At 45.5% G+C, this 20,430-nt stretch overlaps 1 protein-coding gene across 1 annotated transcript in view; it reads right to left on the bottom strand.

Annotated features, from left to right (window-relative positions):
• Positions 1-6,131: 6,131 nt before the first annotated feature.
• LOC147113360 (VPS10 domain-containing receptor SorCS1-like) overlaps positions 6,132-20,430 on the bottom strand; it is a 1,462,440-nt gene continuing 1,448,141 nt past the window's right edge. Inside the window, exons 25-26 of the mRNA XM_085996119.1 lie at positions 19,350-19,455; positions 6,132-6,300 (exon numbers count right to left, since the gene is read on the bottom strand). Coding sequence (XP_085852245.1) covers positions 6,132-6,300; positions 19,350-19,455 — 275 coding nt within the window. The remainder of the gene's footprint in view (positions 6,301-19,349; positions 19,456-20,430) is intronic.

The raw sequence follows: 20,430 nt of genomic DNA, 5'->3' as shown, positions 1-20,430 counted from the left end.
CTTTCTTTAAAGTATTTAAAAATAATAAACATGTGGAAAAAATGTTTTAATTTTACTTAATTCACCACTTACCTTGTTAAAAGCAGGCCCTGCGACTGCTTTTTAAACATGCAGCTGCTAGAGACTTACCCTCCCGGAGAAACCTGTAAAAAAAAATGGAAGTTCCAGGTGTATGCGCTGCCTCTCCGGCACACGCGTTTGACCTGTGAACCCCTTCCTTCAAGGGAACAGAAGTTCCGGTTTCCAGCGCATGCGCAGTGCATGCACGAAACTGGCACTTTCGTTGGCCCTACGCGTGAGTACACAGCGCGTACTCACCCATGGGGACCCGAATTTCTGGCCCGATGTTTCCAGTACCATTTCACCTTGAGGACTCAAATTCTGGTCCACTGTTCCAGGGACACGGGGAATAGAAAAAGATAGAAAGAACTTGGATTTATATAGCATCCTTCACAACCTCAGGATGCCCAAAGTGCCTTACAGCCATTTGAAGTATTTTTGAAGTGTTTTCCATGTTGTAATGTAATGAATGGCATAAAGTTGTTTTTGGATAGTAACTTGTGGAGGTTTTAGTAAGCCTCCTTTTCCGAACTCCACGTGTCACCTTCTCAATGCAATTCAATGTATTCTGTTGCCCCATAAAACCTCTGAAGGTGACCAGAAGGAGCCTTGGGCAGAAGAACTGACTGTTACAGTCACTTTGACTTCCACCGGCAGGGCTTTAGAAATTGGGGATGGATTCTCCTGCGTCACTTAATGAGGTAAATACTCAATTCAGACGAGAGATTTCTGAATTCACAAACGTGGTCATGAGTGTGTCTGGGCAGTGTGTTTTTTTTTCCCAAACCTGCTGCAGTTATGTCCAGATTTGGAAAGAATTTCAAATCAACTCATGAAAGTCAAATGTGGAGAATGCAGAACTGCAATAAATACTGCAGATTATCACTGTTAGTAATGTAATACAACGGCACTAACATGGCGTACTTTTATCCTACACTAAATGATCCAGACAAATAGTGATTTAGCTGATTTTAATGGCTAAAAGGTAAAACCACCCCTAGCTTGTTATATTATTTTCCACACCTAGGATTAAAATTTTTCCGTCTTTGTTGACATACTCGTATATTATTTTTGTCACTAATAAATTTTTTAAAAAGTCAATGGCCTAGAAATTCGGTGGGCTGCGCCATCAGTTAGCACCTAAAGAGGGCACTCAGTGGCTTTAGCGCCACTGGCCACGCCTCCCGCGATATTTAGCTGGGGCGCTAATGGCGGCGTTAGCCTATTGCACTGTGCCGCCACCGATGACGTCATTGGTGTGCGCAGCGCCCCGCTACTGCCCCGATCTCGATATTCGGTAGCGCCCGCCTCTGTAGCGCCGTTCGTAAATCGCGCCCGGTTCACTGGGCCTACCTGTGGCGGCAGTGGCGCAAATTAAGGTGGAGGTGCGGGGCGGCCGTTTTTTCGGCGGCCGCCTGCCAGCACCTCCGTCCCCGGCCTCCTGATCTCCCCCCGCGGCAGTGCCGGCTGTTTTCCGAGAGCCCGGCACTTCTCCTCGGTGCCGGGCTCTTTTGCCGACACTCGCAATCTCCGATCGCGCTGGTGCAGGCCCCACCCCCTTAAGAATAGGAGGAAGGACTGCAGTACCGCAGCGCGCTGTGCCGCAGCGTGTGGCGCTGCGGCACGTTGCGCTGCGATATTCAGTTTCAGCGCCCTAAGAGGGACGCGGAGTGCCTCGAGCCTCGCCTTGTGTCCCTCTTGGGGCGTTCAAGCGGAATTTCCGGTGGTCGCAACTGCTCCGATTGCTGCGCTAATTCCGGCACCCAGGCGAGCTTGGCGCCCCGTTTGCGGCTCCACCGAATTTCTCCCCCAATGTTTTTCTTTGGAAGCTGACACTGTCTTTTGGAAGTCAAGGCAGGGTATCAGGGTTTGTAGATGGTCCCTGCCAGTGTGCCACTATTTGCAGGCTATCCAATGAGCTCTTGCTGTATCTCTAGTGGGAGTTAAGGTGTAAGGCCCTAGAAAAGGCCTGAGGCCCAAGCAGGGCCTCTTTGCAGCCTTTGACACTGTCGACTACAGCATCCTCCTCTAACACCTTTGTCCAGCTCAAGGGGATGGCCCTTGCTTGGTTCCTCTCTTACCTATCCGATAATAGCCAAAGCATTCCTACCAATGGCTTCTCTTCCCACAATCTGCACCGTCACTTCAGGAGACCCCCAAGGAACTATCCTTAGCCCACTCTTCTTCCTTATTCACATACTGCCTCTTAGCGTCATCATCCTCAGACACTGATGACACCCAGCTCTACCTCTCCACCACCTCTCCACTGCCACCATGCCAGTTTCCCCCCAGCTGAACATTGAGAAGACCAAAGCCATCATCTTTGGCCCCCTTCACAATCTTTTTATTCTCCCAACTGACTCTAGACCCTGCCCCAGCCACTATCTCAAGCTGAACCAGACTGTTCACAACCTCAGGTGTTCTTTTTTACCCCTTTCTGAACTTTCAATTTCATATCTTCTCCATCACAAAAACGATCTTCTTCCACCTCCATAACATCCCGTATCGACCCGTACCTCAGCCCATTGGCTCCTGAACCCCTCATCTACACCTTTATCACCGTCGAACTTGACAATTACAATGCTCTCCTCGCCATCCTCCTGTCCTTCACCCTCCAGAAACTTCACATCCAAAACTCTACAGTCCACCGTCCCTGCCCTCGCTGACTAACATTGTCTCCGGCTCCCCAAAGCCCTAAATTTTAAATGGCCTTACTTATGTTTAAATTCCTTCATGGAATGGCCTCTCCCTTCCCTATCTACAACCTCCTCCAGTGCTACAACCCCACCCCAAAACTGTCCAATTCTCCTTCTAAGGCCTCTTGCGTTCCCCTCCCTACCTTTGCCCCACCATTGGTGGACGTGCCTTTAGCCACCCAGGCCTTCTGCTCTGAAATTCCCTCGCTAAACCCTTTTGCTTCTCTCCTTCCTTTTTATCCCATAAAGCCCTCCTTAAAATCCGCCAATGAAGAAGCTTTGGCAGCTACTTTACCCTCTACGCCTCTGTGAAGCACTGTTGGATGTTTTCCTTCCTTAGTGGTGCTATATATCTGCAAGTTACTGTCACAAATGTATAAATAGGGAGCTAGAAGCAATTTTAAGATATAGGACTGTTTCTACAAGTAGCTATTGAAGCCAAGTCCATCACAACTTTTAAGGGCCAATTAGATAAATCTTTGAAGAAAAATACAGGGAAAGACCAAGAAAATGGGGATTGGAAGTGGTTAGCTCCAGTGGAGGAACCCACACTGACTGGCACGATGGGTCAAATGGCCTTGTTTGGTACTGAGATTCTGATGACCTCTGGGAATACAAATGGAACTCAAGACTTTCAGAAACAGAATTGAAAAATCAAAACAAAGCAAAAAAAAACAATCTATGTGACACAACGAGGAAATGTTAGCAGGCTTTGCCATTTACAACGCTTCCAAAAATTGATCCCGTTCTTCTTCGTTCTCTTTAGTTCTGTGCCTCTGACCACTGAGAACTTCCAGACCGGAAGCCGCAATGGCTGGGAATGGGACATATCCAGCAGGCCTCATTTATCAGATTTTTTGATCCTGTCCTGCACAAACCTTTAGAATGAACTTCAACAACATGGTAATCGCCCACATAACACAGAAGTTGATTTTAGTTTTTACTTTTAAGAAAGAAATAATTTGCATTTATATTGCACCTTTCATGGTCTCAGGATGTCCCAAAGCACTTTACAACCAACTTTTGAAGTGTTTTGCACTTTTGTAGGAAACACGGCAGCTAAAACAGCAAAGTCCCACAAACAGCAATGTGACGATGACCAGATAATCTCTTTCAGTAATGTTGGTTGAGGGATAAATGCTGGCCAGGATAACTCCCCTGCTCTTCTTCGAAATAGTACCATGAAATCTTTTACATCCACCCTTGAGGTCAGGCGGGGCCTGGGTTTAACGTCTCATCTATATGACGGCACCACCGGCAGTGCAGCGCTCCCTCAGTACTGCACCGGGAGTGGCAGCCGGGATTTTGTGCTCAAGTCTCTGGAGTCAGGCTGGAACCCATGACCGTCAGACTCAGAGGCGTGAGTGCTACCCACTGAGCCACGGCCTTTTGAGGGGGGGCGCACAGGGGGACATTGAAAAATTCAGAAATACACACGATACACATCGACCAAACCAAGTTAGATGAGATTGTTTGGAACTGCAATGATGGGACAAATATGCAACATTTTTACAATCGTCTATTCCTTTGTTGGCAACGGCGCTGCAGCACTTTAAAGGGAGGTAGGGGGACAAAGTGCTGAATCGACGCAGGGCGGGTCATTGCTCTTGTTTGCCTCAGGCAATCGTTTCCCTCGAAACATTTGTTGCAAAAGGAGACAGTTTTTCACCAACACACACACGCACAAAAAGACAATGAGCGTGAAACCACAAAACAACGTATATTTTTTTAGTGGGACATGGTGAGAGAAAACAAATGTCATTCTTCAAACAAAATTCTGTCTCTCAAGAGCCTGACAGCAACACAACGCACATTCTAAAAAAACAGCCGTTACAAAATAAAGTAAAAGATATGGGAGGGGGGGAGGGATGGGCCCTGTACTCACCAGGTGCACGTAATGGCCATTCCTCCCTGGCGGTTCCTCCAACATGGTGGATAAGGCTGCTCAGAGCACTGCAAGACACATTTACATTTCATTTGCCTGCAGCTTTCGCTCCGCATCGAAGCAGGCAGTAAAAACGACAGTTTGCCACAGGGGCGTCACTCAAGGCATTTAACGGAGCTCGACTTTGTCAGGATTGCGACAAGTTCCAATAAAATTGGGCCTGATTTTTTTTAAAATCTTTTCAACCTCACTTTGAGAAAAAAAACCAAAACTTTTGAAATTCGAGATGAGGAGTTCACTGCACATTGCCTCTCGGACTGGCTACTTTGGTCCTTCCTTTAGGGAGAGGGGTGGCGGCAGTAGCAATGTCACACATCCCAGCGGTCACAGTCAAGTCCTGATGCTTCAGTCTGCCATTTTGGTTTCAGTCGGTTTTCAGTCAGGCTGTTAGGAGGCCGTGGGATGTATCTCTGTGGAATCCTCCCCCCCCCACCCCTTGCAAAAAAACAGTCTCGCCTCTTTGCAGGTTGGGCAACACATCCGCCAATTCAGGACGGACACCAATAACTGACGAAGGATCCGGCAAATGCACAGAAGCCACAGGTTGTCGAGGCCTCATTGTAACCAGGAAGTTCTTGCATATAAACAAAGAATCCTTGTTTTGCGAGGTCCCGGCTACTGGTAGGGCAGTGTTTCCATTCTAGGTAAAGGTGGTGGCAGCTCACATTAATGGGCCATTTCACAATTCGACCAGCCGCACTAGTAGAACTACTGGAACAAGCTAACGGGATGGAAGGCGTGACATTTATTGTATGACTGAACTCAATTCTGTCCAATATTACTGCACCATCCAAAGCAGGATCATCCCAGGGTCGATCCACTCAGCGGGTTGAGTTACCTGATGGTTTGGTGGCAGCTGGGGTTCCCGCTCCTGGTTACCCCGTCTTCAGTGACTTCTGGGAAGTGCGTGCTAGTGCAGACACTGGGTGGTAAACATGATTGGGCTGGGATCTGATGCCTTCCATATCACCAGCTGAACATCACACTGACATTCAATTGTCTAGGCTGCCACCTAAAGAATGCCCAAAGCTCTGCACCCATCAGAACCTATGCCCCAACATGAATTAACAGCTTCAGGTGAAGAGGCAGTGAAATGGGGGCGGGGGAGGGTGGAGGGGAGGGAGAAGATTGGGGAAAACTGCTCAATCATGTCTGACACCACCTTTGCTTTGACAGATCAAAAAAACTCTGCTCTATAAATACACCGGGCCTCAGATTATGTAGAGTCGTCAACGGGAGGCCCGAAGTTAAGTCCTAACACCAGAATCACTGAGTCACAGCGGACGTTTGATGGGGGAAGGGCGGGTGGCAAAATGAGAGAGAAGTGAATATAAAATAAACTAATTCCTATAAAATGAGCTGGGGTTATTTTTTCTCTGAGTGTGTGTGTGTGTGTGTGTGTGTTGTGTGGAATGTATTGTTATTTTAGTTTATTTACCTAAATTCTGTGTGTCAAGTTCATCATCAGTGAATTCCGCAGGGCTGGTTAATTCACTTTGGGTGATGTTGGGGGTGCCCTCAATTTGGCTGACTGGACTTATCATCTCCTGCTCCTTCTCATTGTGCATCTGGGCATAAACGTTAATCCCTGGTATCTTCCTGTATAAAATGACAGACAGCCAATTAAAAAATATATACCGGAAGAAGTTTTTTGTTTTAATGTAGAGTCTAGATAAGGATGCGTTAGCCTGTTTTTAGAGGGTATGTTAGCTTGTTAGTGAGCGAGTGGCAAAATGCTCCTATAAAGTGTTCTTCTAGCTAGGATTACACTGGGGCGTAAATGAGCATGATGTCAAGGTGGCTTTAGGTAGAAAAGATTAGTGCTCGTAGAGTAATGCTAGATTACCTACCTTGACTACGGTCTTCCTCATTAGTTTAATGATGTTCAACCTCCACTTACAAATAGGAACTTCGGTCATCGCACAGCCAAAGACAATCACCTGAGGACAGAGCCCCTTTAAGAATTCCTCACCATAGTTGGGTCAAGTGACTTTGACGGATAGAAGGCTTCACTTTTGCCAGATGAGCTGATATCCAAGTAATGGGGCAACATGGATGCATATGCAGTAAAAAAATAAACAGCTCCAAGAGCAAGTAATGTTAGAAAGAGAGAAGAGGGTTCGTTCAGGAGTGAGCTTAACGTATGGAGGATGTGGTACATTGTGTTCAATTCTGGGCACCACACTTTAGGAAGGATGTCAAGGCCTTGGAGAGGGTGCAGAGGAAATTTATTGAATGGTACCAGGGATGAGGGACTTCAGTTATGTGGCGATAATGGAAAAGCTGGGGTTGTTTTCCTTAGAGCAGAGAAGGCTAAGAGGAGATTTGATAGAGGTGTTCAAAATCATGAACGGTTTTGATGAGAGTAAATAAAGAGAAACTGCTTCCAGTGGCAGAAGGGTTGGTCACCTGATGACACAGACTGAAGGTGATTGGCAAAAGAACCAGCGACGACATGCAGAAACATTTTTTTACGCAGCGAGTTGTTGTGATCTGGAATGCGCTGCCTGAAAGGGTGGTGGAAGCAGATTCAATAGTAACATTCAAAAGAGAATTGGATAAATAATTGAAGAGAAAAAATTTACAGGGCTATGGGGAAAGAGCAGGGGAGTGGGATTAATTGGATAGCACTACCAAAGAGCTGTCACAGACACGATGGGCCGAATGGACTCCTTCTGTGATGTATCATTCTATGATTCATTTTAAGAATAAGAAAGGCCACACCCAAGACAGGTATACTAACATTGTTCCTTATTTGTTCAACTTTCACATACAAACAGGAATAGACCAGAGCTGTACAAAAACTGGCAATGGGCATCAGAGGACCAATATCTTCAGGCCAGATTGGAAGACACCAGTGGCAAACAGCTATGCTGTTGAACCCAGACAAGAACACTTAGCGAACACATTCAATTTGCTGCAGTCAGTTGCCTTGCAGAAAGCCACAAGAGGATTCTTCTACATATTGGCCCAAGAAGTCGTCACTGTATGAATAGATTGACTGCTGACTTTTTTCCTGGTAAACCTTTTGTGAGGCCGGAGCTAGGTTCTTTTCCCAGAGAATAGTGGACCAGCGGAACAGGCTGCCAGCTCGTGCGATGAACGCTGATTCGCTGAGTTCCTTTAAGCGAGAGCTGGAGCGGTTTCTGGCTGGGGTGGAGATCACCTTCTACAAGAGGCAGGGACTGTCTGACCTTCATCAGGTCCAGAGTGGTCTCTTGGACTAATTTCCATCACCGAAGGGGGGTCGGAGAGGAATTTTCAGATTTTATTTTCCTACTTGGCCTGGGTTCAAAAGGTTCTGACATTAATTTGCTCAGAACTAAATTCAGATCTCAGGGGAAATCAAGGACACCAAAGGGGCTTCTCATATAGATACAAGTGGCAGGAACATCAACTTGTAGCAAACCCAGCAAAAATCAGTAACCTGGCAGCATTTACAAATCTGTGAATCACATTCCCAGTAGTTCTGAGATCAATGAACACGATGGGGGGGATTTTCCGAGGGGGGGGTGGTCAGTGGGTGCGATCGGTGGCGGATCGGGTGGAAAAGTATTTTTTTGACAGCGGGTAAGACCCCGCTGTCAACCCGTCGCCATGCGCCTTTCCCAAATGTCGGGTCTGTCAGTGCTGAGTAGACCCGACTGGCAGCGGCAGGGGAGGCAATTCAGGTCATTATGACCTTGTTAACAGAGGATTAACAACAATGAGCTCAACTTTAGAATTTACCAGCTCACCAACGGGGTCCACGCTGCTCGGGGATCACGTCTGTTAAGCTGGGTGGGAGTTGAATGGCCATGGAATCATCTCATTACTTGACAGCTTGAAATGTGCTATAAAAGCTCCCATCTCACAGCTGTTCACTTTCCAAGCTCAGAAGCTGTTGCTTACTGCATTTGGAAGACAGATTGAGCTTTATGCAGGTGGCAAGTGTTTGGAGCAAACTCTCTATCCAGTGTCACCTTATTGGAACAACCTCTCTCACCATTGACAGATTGCTTCTGTCATCTCAAGTTCACCTGCCATCTATTCCACCAGCATGGGTACTGTTTATACACTCTCACCTTGGTCCTCAGAATCTGACCACAATCAACCCCAACACCAGCAGCACCAGGCACACCAGCAGCAACAACAACTACACCAACCTTCTCCGCAATCACCTGATGCTGCACAGGACAGAGGGCATCTGCACCTGAGCACATTGCTGCCTGGGAGGCCAGGGATGGCCTCACCATAGCCAGATTTACTTCACTTGATGCTGTACACCCTGGCTGCCACATGATGTGCCAGTTTGGCACCACCCCACACCAACAACATAAAGCACCCCTACAATGCCCAAGACATTCCTTTTACACTCATCAGCATTACGGGGTGGGGGGGTGCCGTTATGTCTCACCATTCACTGCAACTCACTCAGCCACTTCCAGACCCACTTCCTCTCATTGGCCGGGAAACACGCTAGGGGGGGCTTAACAAGCCCAATCAGGGGAAAGTCATTCTAGAGCGGGCTGGAGCCAGCAATGGGATCAGGACCCGCCACCGCCGTCGCCCGCCACGGACCCGCTGAGGTAGGGAAAACCGCGGCCAATGTTTCCATTTTATGTCAGGAGGCGCGGTTCTTTTCCAAGAGAATAATGGGCCAGCAGAACAAGCTGGCGGCTTGTGCGATGAATGCTGATTCGCTGAGTTCCTTCAATGTTTGCAAGCCGTTAAAAGTTTAGTCTGAGTTCCAGTCAGAGACTTAGTCACATGACTGGGCTGGCGATAGACAACATTGGAATGCTTATCAAACCTGCAGACTGGACAAAGTAATGTCAGACACTGACGGATGTTGTGTGGGTTCTGGAGGACCCTGTAATGATCAGTAACATGTCATTATAGAATGGTACACTAGGTGGAGCTGTATGTTTAAATAGTAGGCTACCCACGAGGCACTAGGCTACCCACAAGGCAGCAGTCAAGATGGATGCCTGTACACTAGTCCACATGGCTGAATAAAGTGACTAGCTCTAAGCTAGCTGTTCATAATGATAAAGTCTATTTATTTATGAACATAACATGGTACCAGGAGTGGTAAAATCTGCTGAATATTGTGAAACACGACATGGAGAATTTGAAGCCACCGGAGGGTTTGAAACTCACAGGGAATGTCGACTGCAATTGGCGGACTTTCAAACAACAATTCGAACTCTACATTGCTGCCATCGGGTTCGGTATGAAGCCAGACGCAAGGAAAATAGCGTTGCTGCTCACAGTTGCAGGCCCGCAGGCAATAGAGGTATTTAATGCATTTATATTTGATCAAGAGGACAGAGAAAAAATAGAAGATGTGCTAAAGAAGTGTGATGCACATTGTTCTCCCAAAAAGAATGAGACCTATGAAAGGTACGTGTTCTGTTCACGGACACAGCAGCAAAATGAGACTTTTGATAGCTTTGTGACCGATCTGAAACTGAAAGCACAGACATGTAATTTCTCTGAACTGAAATCATCCATGATTCGTGACCAGATTGTGTTTGGTATTCATGATAAAAAGGTCAGGGAACGTTTGTTGAGAGAAACCGAACTAACATTGGAGGATGCTGTGAAAATATGCCATGCCAGTGAGTTAGCTCAAAAGCACGCGAAGACTTTCAGTGAAATTAACAGTGGTGCGATTGTAGTAAGTGATAGTGCTGCTGTCGGTGCTGTGTCCTACAAGGGGAAGAAACGTGGGCAGAACAGAAATGCAAAGCAATCGGAGGATGGAATTTTTAATTGTAAGCGCTGTGGTTACAAACACCAGTCACGACAATGCCCAACGTTTGAAAAAATGTGCACAAAATGTAATGGAAAGAATCACTTTGCCAGACAATGCTTTTCAAAAGTAAAAACAAAGAAAGGGCAACAAGTCAATGTGATTGAGGACACTGATTTAAGTGAGACATTTTTTGTAGGAATGGTGTCATGTGACAATATCGAAAAGGATACAGAAAATGTGCAGCCCTCAGGAATGGACAATGCTGAACATGAAGTTAATGCAGTAAAATAGGACAAATGGATGATGTCACTGCAGGTAAATGGAGCATTAGTTACATTGAAACTAGACACTGGGGCAAAAGCAAACTTAATTAGTATGAGTGACATAAAAAATATGAACGAAAAGCCCAAAATACAGAAAAAGTCAGTACTACTGAAGAACTATAATGGACAGAAAATAGATAGCTTAGGTGTATGCAGACTTAAAGTGACAGTCAAAGACAAAGTGCATCATCTCATGTTTTCTGTTGTGGCTGAAGGACTTGATTCACTACTAGGTGACAAAGCTTGTGAGGACTTAGAACTGGTCAAGAGAGTCTACCGTATAAACTGTGCCATAAGCAGACCAGATGACTCAGTGGATTCTGTAGTGAGTAATTTCCAGGATGTGTTCAAAGGATTTGTAGTTCTACCATTCACTTACAAGATCCAGCTAAAGGAGGATGCTCAGCCAGTGGTACATGCTCCACGGAGAGTTCCAGCACCCCTGCGTGACCGGCTCAAGAATGAACTGGACAGAATGACCACATTAGGAGTCATCAGGAAAGTCGAAGAGCCAACAGACTGGGTTAACTCCATGGTATGTGTAAAGAAAAAGAACAATGATCTAAGAATATGCATGGATCCAAAGGACTTAAATGCAAACATAAAACGTGAACACTACCAGATTCTCAAGTGAGAAGAAATCACCAGTGAAATTTCAGGTGCCAGATACTTTACAAAGCTCGATGCCTCACAAGGATTTTGGCAACTAAAACTGGATGAAGAGAGCACCAAATACTGTACCTTCAACACACCATTTGGCAGGTATTGTTTCCTCAGAATGCCTTTCGGGATAGTATCTGCATCTGAAATCTTTCATAGAGTGATGGAACACATAATTGAAGGTCTGGAAGGAGTTCGGGTCTATGTTGATGACATCATCATCTGGGGCTCCACACTGAAAGAACACAATGAGAGACTGACTAAAGCGCTACAGAGCATACGCCAGAATGGACTGAAGCTCAACAAAGCCAAGTGTCAGTTTGGCGTCCAGGAAGTCACTTTCCTAGGAGATAGAGCCAGATATGGAAAAAGTAAACGCCATACTCAACATGCCCCGACCCACTGACAAAAAAGGAGTGCTACGCATCATGGGGATGGTAAACTTCATTGGAAAGTTCATTCCTAACTTGTCAGCCAAGACAGCCTGTCTGCGAGACCTGCTACATAAAACAAATGAGTTCGCATGAACAGAAAGACATGAACAAGAGTGGATGAACCTCAAAACAGTGCTGACAACCATACCTGTACTCACCTTCTTTGACCCAACAAAGAGAATCAAAGTGTCAACGGATGCATCAAAAGATGGCCTAGGCGCGGTCTTGCTACAAGCAGAGGGTGAAGATTGGAAGCCTGTTGCCTATGCCTCCAGGTCTATGACTGATTCTGAGTGTCGATACGCCCAGATTGAAAAGGAATGTCTAGGCTTGGTAGTTGGACTAGAAAAGTTCCATGGCTACATATATGGACTTCCCACCTTCACAGTTGAGACAGACCACTGCCCACTGGTTGCCATCATAAAAAGAAATCTGAATGAGATGTCTCCAAGGATTCAACGACTCATGATGAAGCTGCAAAGATACGACTTTGAACTGATCTGCACACCAGGCAAACACATAGTGTTAGCAGATGCACTAACCCGAGCACCCACAATGAGTCATGTGAGCTCTACTGAAGAAGACGTGGATGTTCATGTGAGTATGGTCACTGCTGCGCTGCCCGTGTCAGACACAAAATCAAAGCAAATAGCAGAAGAAACAGTAAAAGATATAAGCCTAGAAATTCGGTTGTGGGTCCGCCAGGGCTTTAGCGCCCGAAATTTTGCGCCGGCGTTAATGCCGCTGCGCCCGCCGAAAATTCGGTTGCCCCGGGCCCAGACAGCGGCGGGCGCTAATGGAGGGTTTTTGCGCCTCACTATGGGCGTTCAGTGCAGTTTTGAGGCGCTAATCCCCCGCTGCGGCACCCAAGGCGGTGCGGCAGGCTGGGGTACTGCAGGCCTCCTCCTTCTGTTAAGGAGGAGCTGCCTGCAGCCGACCGCTGGCCGGTCGATTCGCCCAACAAATGAGCCCGGCACCTCGGGGAAGAGCCGGGCTCGCGGGCCACACACATCAGTGCCGCGGGGGGGTGGTGGAGGAGTCCGGGGAGGGAGGTGCGGGCAGGCGGCTGCCGGGAAAGCGGCCGGCCGCCGCTCCACCTTTATGCGCCGGCGCAAAGGTGTGTAACATCCCTTTCAACAATCGTTGGTTGCGGCTGCCACGGGCGAGGCGGCCGCAACTGAATTTGGGCTTGGGGCCGGGTTACCACGGCAACCGGGACGCTGCGCACACCGATGACGTCATCGGTGCCGGCGCAGCGCTACCGGCTAACGCCGATGGTAGGGCCCAACGCAATTTCGTTACCAGCTATAATTCCGGCGCAAGACCCTCTAACGCCTCTAATTGGGCGCTAACCCCACCGAATTTCTAGGCCATAGTGTTACAAACAGTAATAGAGAACATTCATCATGGTTGGCCAAAAGGTTCCTGTCCAAAGTACTTTCACATCAGGTCAGAGTTGAGTGTCGCAAGTGGACTATTACTAAAACTGAACAGAATAGTCATTCCACAGGCTCTACGTGAAGACATGCTCAAAAGGATTCATGAGGGACGCCTCGGAATTGAAAAATGCAAAAGGAGAGCAAGGGACACTGTTTATTGGCCTGGCATAAGTAAGGATATTGAGAACATGATAGGCGAATGTGAGACTTGTCAGTCACCACCAGAACAATCTCATGAAAACACATCAGACTTACCTGTGCTGAGAAGATCCACATGTGAAGTAAAAAAGCCTGATAGACTTAATCTTTGAATACAAAGAAAACTATATTGAAAATGTATTGACTGTTGTGAAGATGTTTATGTCGTTATGATTGATTGATATTGTTTGATATTGATTTTGTTTAACCTCAAAGGGGGATGTAATGATCAGTAACATGTCATTATAGAATGGTACACTAGGTGGAGCTGTATGTTTAAATAATAGGCTACCCACGAGGCACTAGGCTACCCACAAGGCAGTAGTCAAGATGGATGCCTGTACACTAGTCCACATGGCTGAATAAAGTGACTAGCTCTAAGCTAGCTGTTCATAATGATAATGTCTATTTATTTATGAACATAACAGACCCCGCCCATTTGTGCAGGTTAAACTGGAACATGGCTTGTTTGATGCATACTTTTTGTTGGGCTGTTTCTAGAAATGTTGCGAACTACCATTCACGTCTCTGCCTGTCCAGCAATGGTGTGGGGGGGGGTGGTGGTTGTAGAGGGAGCTGACCCAGGAGTAGAGAGAGGCTTATGCAAAGAACACGAACCTAGGGTTCTCCACCGAGAAGAATTCAGCTTTGACATTGGAATGCATTGAGCCCTTGTGTTAAGTTTTGAGCAGGAGTCACTCCTCAGAAAGTGGAAAGCAAGAACGACAAGTATTCAGTCGGTTGGGAGGATAAATAGCTTCCCGTTCAGACTTTGAAAACTGGGAGCTGGCATCAAGCAGAGGTTGGTTAGTCTGGAACTGAGCGAGGCAGGCTGTAATGGGCCAGAATTTCCAGTCAAAATAACGGTGAGGCTAATGGCGCTCACCGTTATTTCTGTGTAAATGGTACAGCAACTTCAGACGAGGAGCGGATGTGCGGTTAAATGCAAATATCCAAGAGTCGCTGTCCCAGTTGCCCCGTTAGCCTTGCGAAAATGGCATTTCGCTGTCTGCCTCACCGTTGGGATACGTTAGTGCCGGCCAGTCCAAGGTGGCATTGATGACACAGCACAAAGAAACCTTCCCAATACCTTAACAAAATCCCATTAAACGGCATATTGGAAAAAGATTCATCGCAGAGGTGAAAAACCAACACAAAACTGAGGAAACAGTGATTTGAACTTTTTCCTGATGCAGGAGACAGCAGAGATCTGGAAAAGGAACCGAGAATGCAGTCAAGAATGAGATGTGATACACAAGGGAGGTCATCCAAAGCACAGAGTCAGTGTCTCCAGGTGGTTTTCTCCTGAGGGATAACAGAAGGTCCTATTTGTATATGGTGGCTGAACCGAAGAGGAAGAATTGAGTTTCTTTTAAGTTCGCCTGGGTCTGGAAAGATTAAATAAAAAGAGCAAACAAAAACCTATATACGTATATATTTCAGCAATGGGCTAAATTACAAATTCATTTTATATATGGCTCATTTTTTTCATTAAGGAAAATAAGAAAATCAAGTCGCCACGTTGAATCCTCAGCTGTAGAGCCCTTGTCACTCCTCCCTGAGCCTTTGTATATTTGAATATGTAAATGAGATTGTTACTTAAAAATGCTTCTATTGATGAGGAAGCTGTTAATGACATGTTACGTTAAAAATTGCCGTATTTGAGTGTGTTATAGAAAGGGGCAGTTTAATTGTAGATAAACTAAAATGCCATTTAATGTCACAGATTATTGTCTCTGAACACTGGCTGTTGTAATCACACTACTTACAGGATTTTTGGATGCTAGAGTGAGGCCATTAGACATTTCATCTTCACATCTGTACCCAGCGAGTCCCTTCATATCTGTACCCAGCGAGTCCCTTCACATCTGTACCCAGTGAGTCCCTTCACATCTGTACCCAGCGAGTCCCTTCACATCTGTACCCAGCGAGTCCCTTCACATCTGTACCCAGCGAGTCCCTTCACATCTGTACCCAGTGAGTCCCTTCACATCTGTACCCAGCGAGTCCATTCACATCTGTACCCAGAAAGTTCCACTGCCATTGAAATTTTACTGTAATTCTTCACTATCTTAACAATGTTTTACTTGGGTCATTAAACGTAAGCAAAAATGTAACACAATTAAAAATGTAATGGGTTGAAACAGCGTTGTGCAATATTAGAAATGAATGCCTTAATGCATTTGGCTTGACTTCCTTCCATTAAAAAAACATACAAAAAAAATCACTGTCCACAGTTAGCTGGTAGTGCACAATTTAACATTAACGGGCACAGATATTAGATGATGCAGATACTGACTTCCAATTGCAGTGTTTAAGATAAATAACTTAATGCCTTTGTTAAAATTGTGGACAAAGGAGTTACTAACAAGCTACTAACAACACAGGATCGTACATATTAACAAGTTACTAACATTACACAGCATCATACATACTAACAAGCTACTAGCCACACACAGCATCGTACATACTAACAAGCTACTAACAAACTACTAGCCACACACAGCATCATACATACTAACAAGCTACTAACAACACAGCGCTGTTTCAACCTATATTAATTGTAATTTGGGGGGTGGTGTAAGTGTTGCCAATCTCCTATACAGGAAGTGGTGTAAAACTGGGTCCAAGCTGTGAAGGTAAAGGTTCTATAGAAACATAGAAGATAGGAGCAGGAGTAGGCCATTCGGCCCCTCGAGCCTGCTCCGCCATTCAATGAAATCATGGCTGATCATCCAAATTCAGTACCCTGTCCCTGCTTTCTTCCCATATCCCTTGATCCCTTTAGCCTTAAGAAATATATCTATCTCCTTCTTGAATATATTTAATGAATTGGCCTCAACTGCCTTGTGTGGTAGAGAATTCCACAGGTTCACTACTCTCTGGGTGAAGAAATTCCTCCTCATCTCAGTCCTAAATGGCTTACCCCTTATCCTTTGACTGTGACCCCTGGTTCTGGACTCCCCCGCCATCGGGAACATCCTTCCTGCATCTAGTCTGTCTAGTCCTGTTAGAATTTTATAAGTTTCAATGAGATCCCCTCTCATTCTTCTAAACTCTAGTGAGTATAAGCCTAATCGACCCAATCTCTCCTCATACGTCATTCCTGCCATCCCAGGTATCAGTATGATGTGGGATGTGCCTTGGCCTTAGCAATATTAGAACCAGCTGCAAGTTTAGACATTAGCGGCCTTGATTGTTTGGTAAAGTAGATACATGCCAGTTTTTCCACAATCGACATTGTAACGGGGATGTCTAAACTGTAGATTGTGGGTCAGCTCCAGCCCTGGGAACCTGCCGACCTGTCCCAGAAAGACAGAAAGCCTGTGCACTCCTGAGTGAAAACGATCATTTTGAAGTTGGCCATTTCCCGTGTGAGGTGAGGAACAGTATACAGCAGTCGTGGATGTGCCACGCACTGGGGGGAGTTTAATGTTTGCCCACAGTGTTCGATGGCCAACTGAAAGGAAAATCGGGAGAGATGTGCAACGAGGGGTCGCCAACTCTCCTGGATTGACCCGGAGTCTCCGGGAATTGAAAATAAATCTCCAGGACGCTGGTGTGAGCAAAACCGGGATAAAAATCATTGGGGCATTACAAACAAATGACAGTCAACTCTTTCGTATCCGGCACCTACAGGACCAGGATGGTGCCGGTTGATGAAAAATTCCGGATAAGAGAGGTAGGCAATTTTTAACACAAACAAAAATAAAAACCACGGACTACCGCGGGAAACTCGGATTCGGAAAAATGGATGGATTCGGCAAGATTACCGGTTATCTATTTTGCCGGTTATTAAAGAATTCCGGATGATCAAGTGCCATTTAAACAAGAGTTTACTGTAGTTATTATAAAAATATTGGAGATTGGGGGGGAAAAGAGGTTGTTTGTCTCGAGAGTCAAGAATCATTCAATCCGGTAACGAACAGACTGCTCGTTTCCCAATTGGTGTGGGAAGGCGGTGCGCTGTGAGGATGGACGCGGTGGGGGAGCAATGGCGGGAGCGGGGTGAGCAATGGCGGGACCTCCAGCAATACGTCCAACCAGGGTTGGCGACGCTATGTAACTGGTGGTCGATCCTGCATCACCTCTTGTACGCGCTCGCCAAAAGGTAAAATGATCCCCACTGTATTGTGCCGAGAGAGAAGTTTTCAAAATGGTGCCGGGGAGATTTCCTTAGGTCTGCACGCTCAGGTAGATTGGATCGCCTGGGCGCATTTAATATCGGAAAGTCAGTCAGGTCAGAACTCACACCTGCCAAATTTGACTGCTATTGAAATGAACCGAAGGAAAATTGGGTGGGTTCCTTACGGGGGGGGGGGGGGGGGTGACCTGCCCCCTCCCGCTTCCGCTATTCACTGCACCCAGCCAATCCATGGAATGCCAATGGTCTTCCTGCAGTTCGAAACACTCGCTGTACAAAACAATAAGAACCACAAATGTATTCACCGTCTGTGCTGCCACGTTAATGATTATTAACAGCGAGAATCTGCTCTCGCCCTCTCTTCCTGCATTAGTGATTCTGGAATATGCCAACCGCTGTTTATGAGCTGCATTACTGCACTCAGTCATTAACTACTATTGACAATAACAGGCTACCTTACATTAGGAATAGGGCAATTTCTTTAGTCAACTCCCTGCATTGATTTATAATCAAGATAATTAGGACGGAGGCCATAGGAAGCAATTGCCAGATCTTTTAATTCTATTCGAATAATTATATTAAGCCCTAAGTTGGTAATTCCTCACCCTTGCAAGAGCATTGCCCCCTTGGGTGTGTGTTTGATGAGGGAGATGGGAGGTTGAGGTGGTCGTTGCCGCACGAGCTGGGAGAAAAAGTTGGACAGTCACACAAGCCAGCTTGGGACACAAGTCAGTCACGTGGAGGAGGGGGTTAGATTAGAGGTAATGTTAGTAAGTCAGTCCGGTCAGGTGTGACAGAAAAGCAAGCGACAATATTTTGGAATATTCAGCTGAGGTCAAGGCCCCCTATTATAACAGGCAGTGATAACTGTTTTAAATCGCAGGCGACGTGATTTGACCTGATTTCACATCACAAAAAGGTTGAGGCTCGTCTTTAGCACCTGGGTGTGAAGCATCGCCCTGGCGGAATGCAAAAGGAAAACATCTGGCAGAGAGGATCGTGCAACAAAAACCGTCTGATTTTCCTTCCATTAATTTCAGTGGCAGGAATATCAGGCGGGTTCTGTAAGGGATGCACGATCCTCTCCTGCAGATTTTCCTTTCTATGCTCTATACCCAGGCGGTAGAGGTGAAAATCAACCCCACAATTTATTAAACCAAAGAAATCTAACGGGAATGAAATTCCTCTTTTCAGGACACATCAAGAAAACACTTGCTTCTCAGTAATTAACGACTCACCAAACGAATCGCGGATTTCAAAGTGTTCCCGTGAATTTCGTTTGGTCGTCAGTTACACAGAAAAATGGGCATTTTCCTCTTTATTAAAAGAGGAATTTCATCCCTTTACCTCCAAAAAACACAGAAAAATAAAATACAAAATGTGTTAATTGAAAAACATATTTCAACACGTTTTTTCATAAATATTATTTTTTCTGCATTGTAACGTCTACATTACAAACCCTTCAGCAACCGAGCTGAAGCATCAATTAATTTTCTTAAAAATATTATCACTTATGTATTTTAGTTGTAGCGATTAGTACACTTACCGTCCAATAAGATCGTAAATCAGCTAATTACATTATTATATTGTGAAATCTTATCTTTTTCAAAGCCATGCTGGAAATGTAGTATTCCAAATTGCCTCACATAATCTATTTAAACAAAACTGCACTTACTGGCGTACCACATACAGTCAAGCAGCAATACTTACCTTTTAAACTTGTAAATTACAAAAACAGCTAGGCCAACAAAGGCCAAAGACAACAGCATCAATAAGGCAGAGCCACTGTGTCCTGGACTAGAATCCACAAGAGGGGCTGCGGAAAAGAAAAGTTGATACATACATCTTATACAACTGAATGCCTTTCAGAAAAGTATCAAACAGGAAGAAGCATTTAGATTAACCCTTAAGACACTCAGCACTGCACTTGTGATAACTGTCTGGATTTTCTTTTTACAGTATTCGGCAAGGCAAAAGTTAGTTCAGAAGGCCCAAACCCAGTTGGGAATCCAAAATCTGGTTGGGGAGCCTCTACTAGACTGCCAGGGAACAGCCGCAGAAAAAGGCCTACAGAACCAAGATCACCACAGAAAATGGATGCAACAGATAAGGAGTGCAACATGGTAAAAAGAAAACATGTACAAGACAAATGCCCATCTGTGACGTCCATTTTTAGCTGTGCGGATTTTTTTCTTGCTTCTTGAGTTGCCCTGCCATTGAGGCCCAGAAATGGCAACACCTGACCTTTTCACTAATAGCGACCTCAGCCCAACCACATGGTGCGAGCTGCAATCATGGACGCTTTTCCATAAATCTGGCAGTCCATTCTGTCTGTTATTGGATTTCTCCTTAGAAAAATGCTCAAGATCAGGGATGCGGTCTACTTTGTGAAGCGAGGATGTGCGCTAACTGAGAATATTTGAAGAATTCCTTTAGAGTATTTCCAAAAGTGTATTCGACCTGATCAAATTACATCTGGGATTCCATCACTCCCTCATTCTGTAATATAACAGCTTTCATCAAAATCCATTTCTGCACATACAAAGTTACAATTCAATTCAATTCAATTCAGATGCTTTATTGGCATGAAAGTTTACAGGGAACAGATATATACAATATATAACATCCAAATTTTCATTGGAAAGAAATGGAGTTGAAGAGTGGCGCATGAGGATAAATAAGATGCTTTCTTTTAAGATATCGGTGCATTCTATATTGGGTCCTTTCAGATAAGGGAGGCCTTTAATTCAGTTTCAGCTTTGGAGGGTCTGAACCTCAGGCACATGATTTT

This window comes from Somniosus microcephalus, chromosome 8 (genome assembly GCF_052327205.1).
Source record: "Somniosus microcephalus isolate GS21.2 chromosome 8, FLI_Smic_1.0, whole genome shotgun sequence".
Taxonomy (NCBI): Eukaryota; Metazoa; Chordata; class Chondrichthyes; order Squaliformes; family Somniosidae; genus Somniosus; species Somniosus microcephalus.
This window is presented reverse-complemented; position numbering and strand designations above follow the sequence as displayed.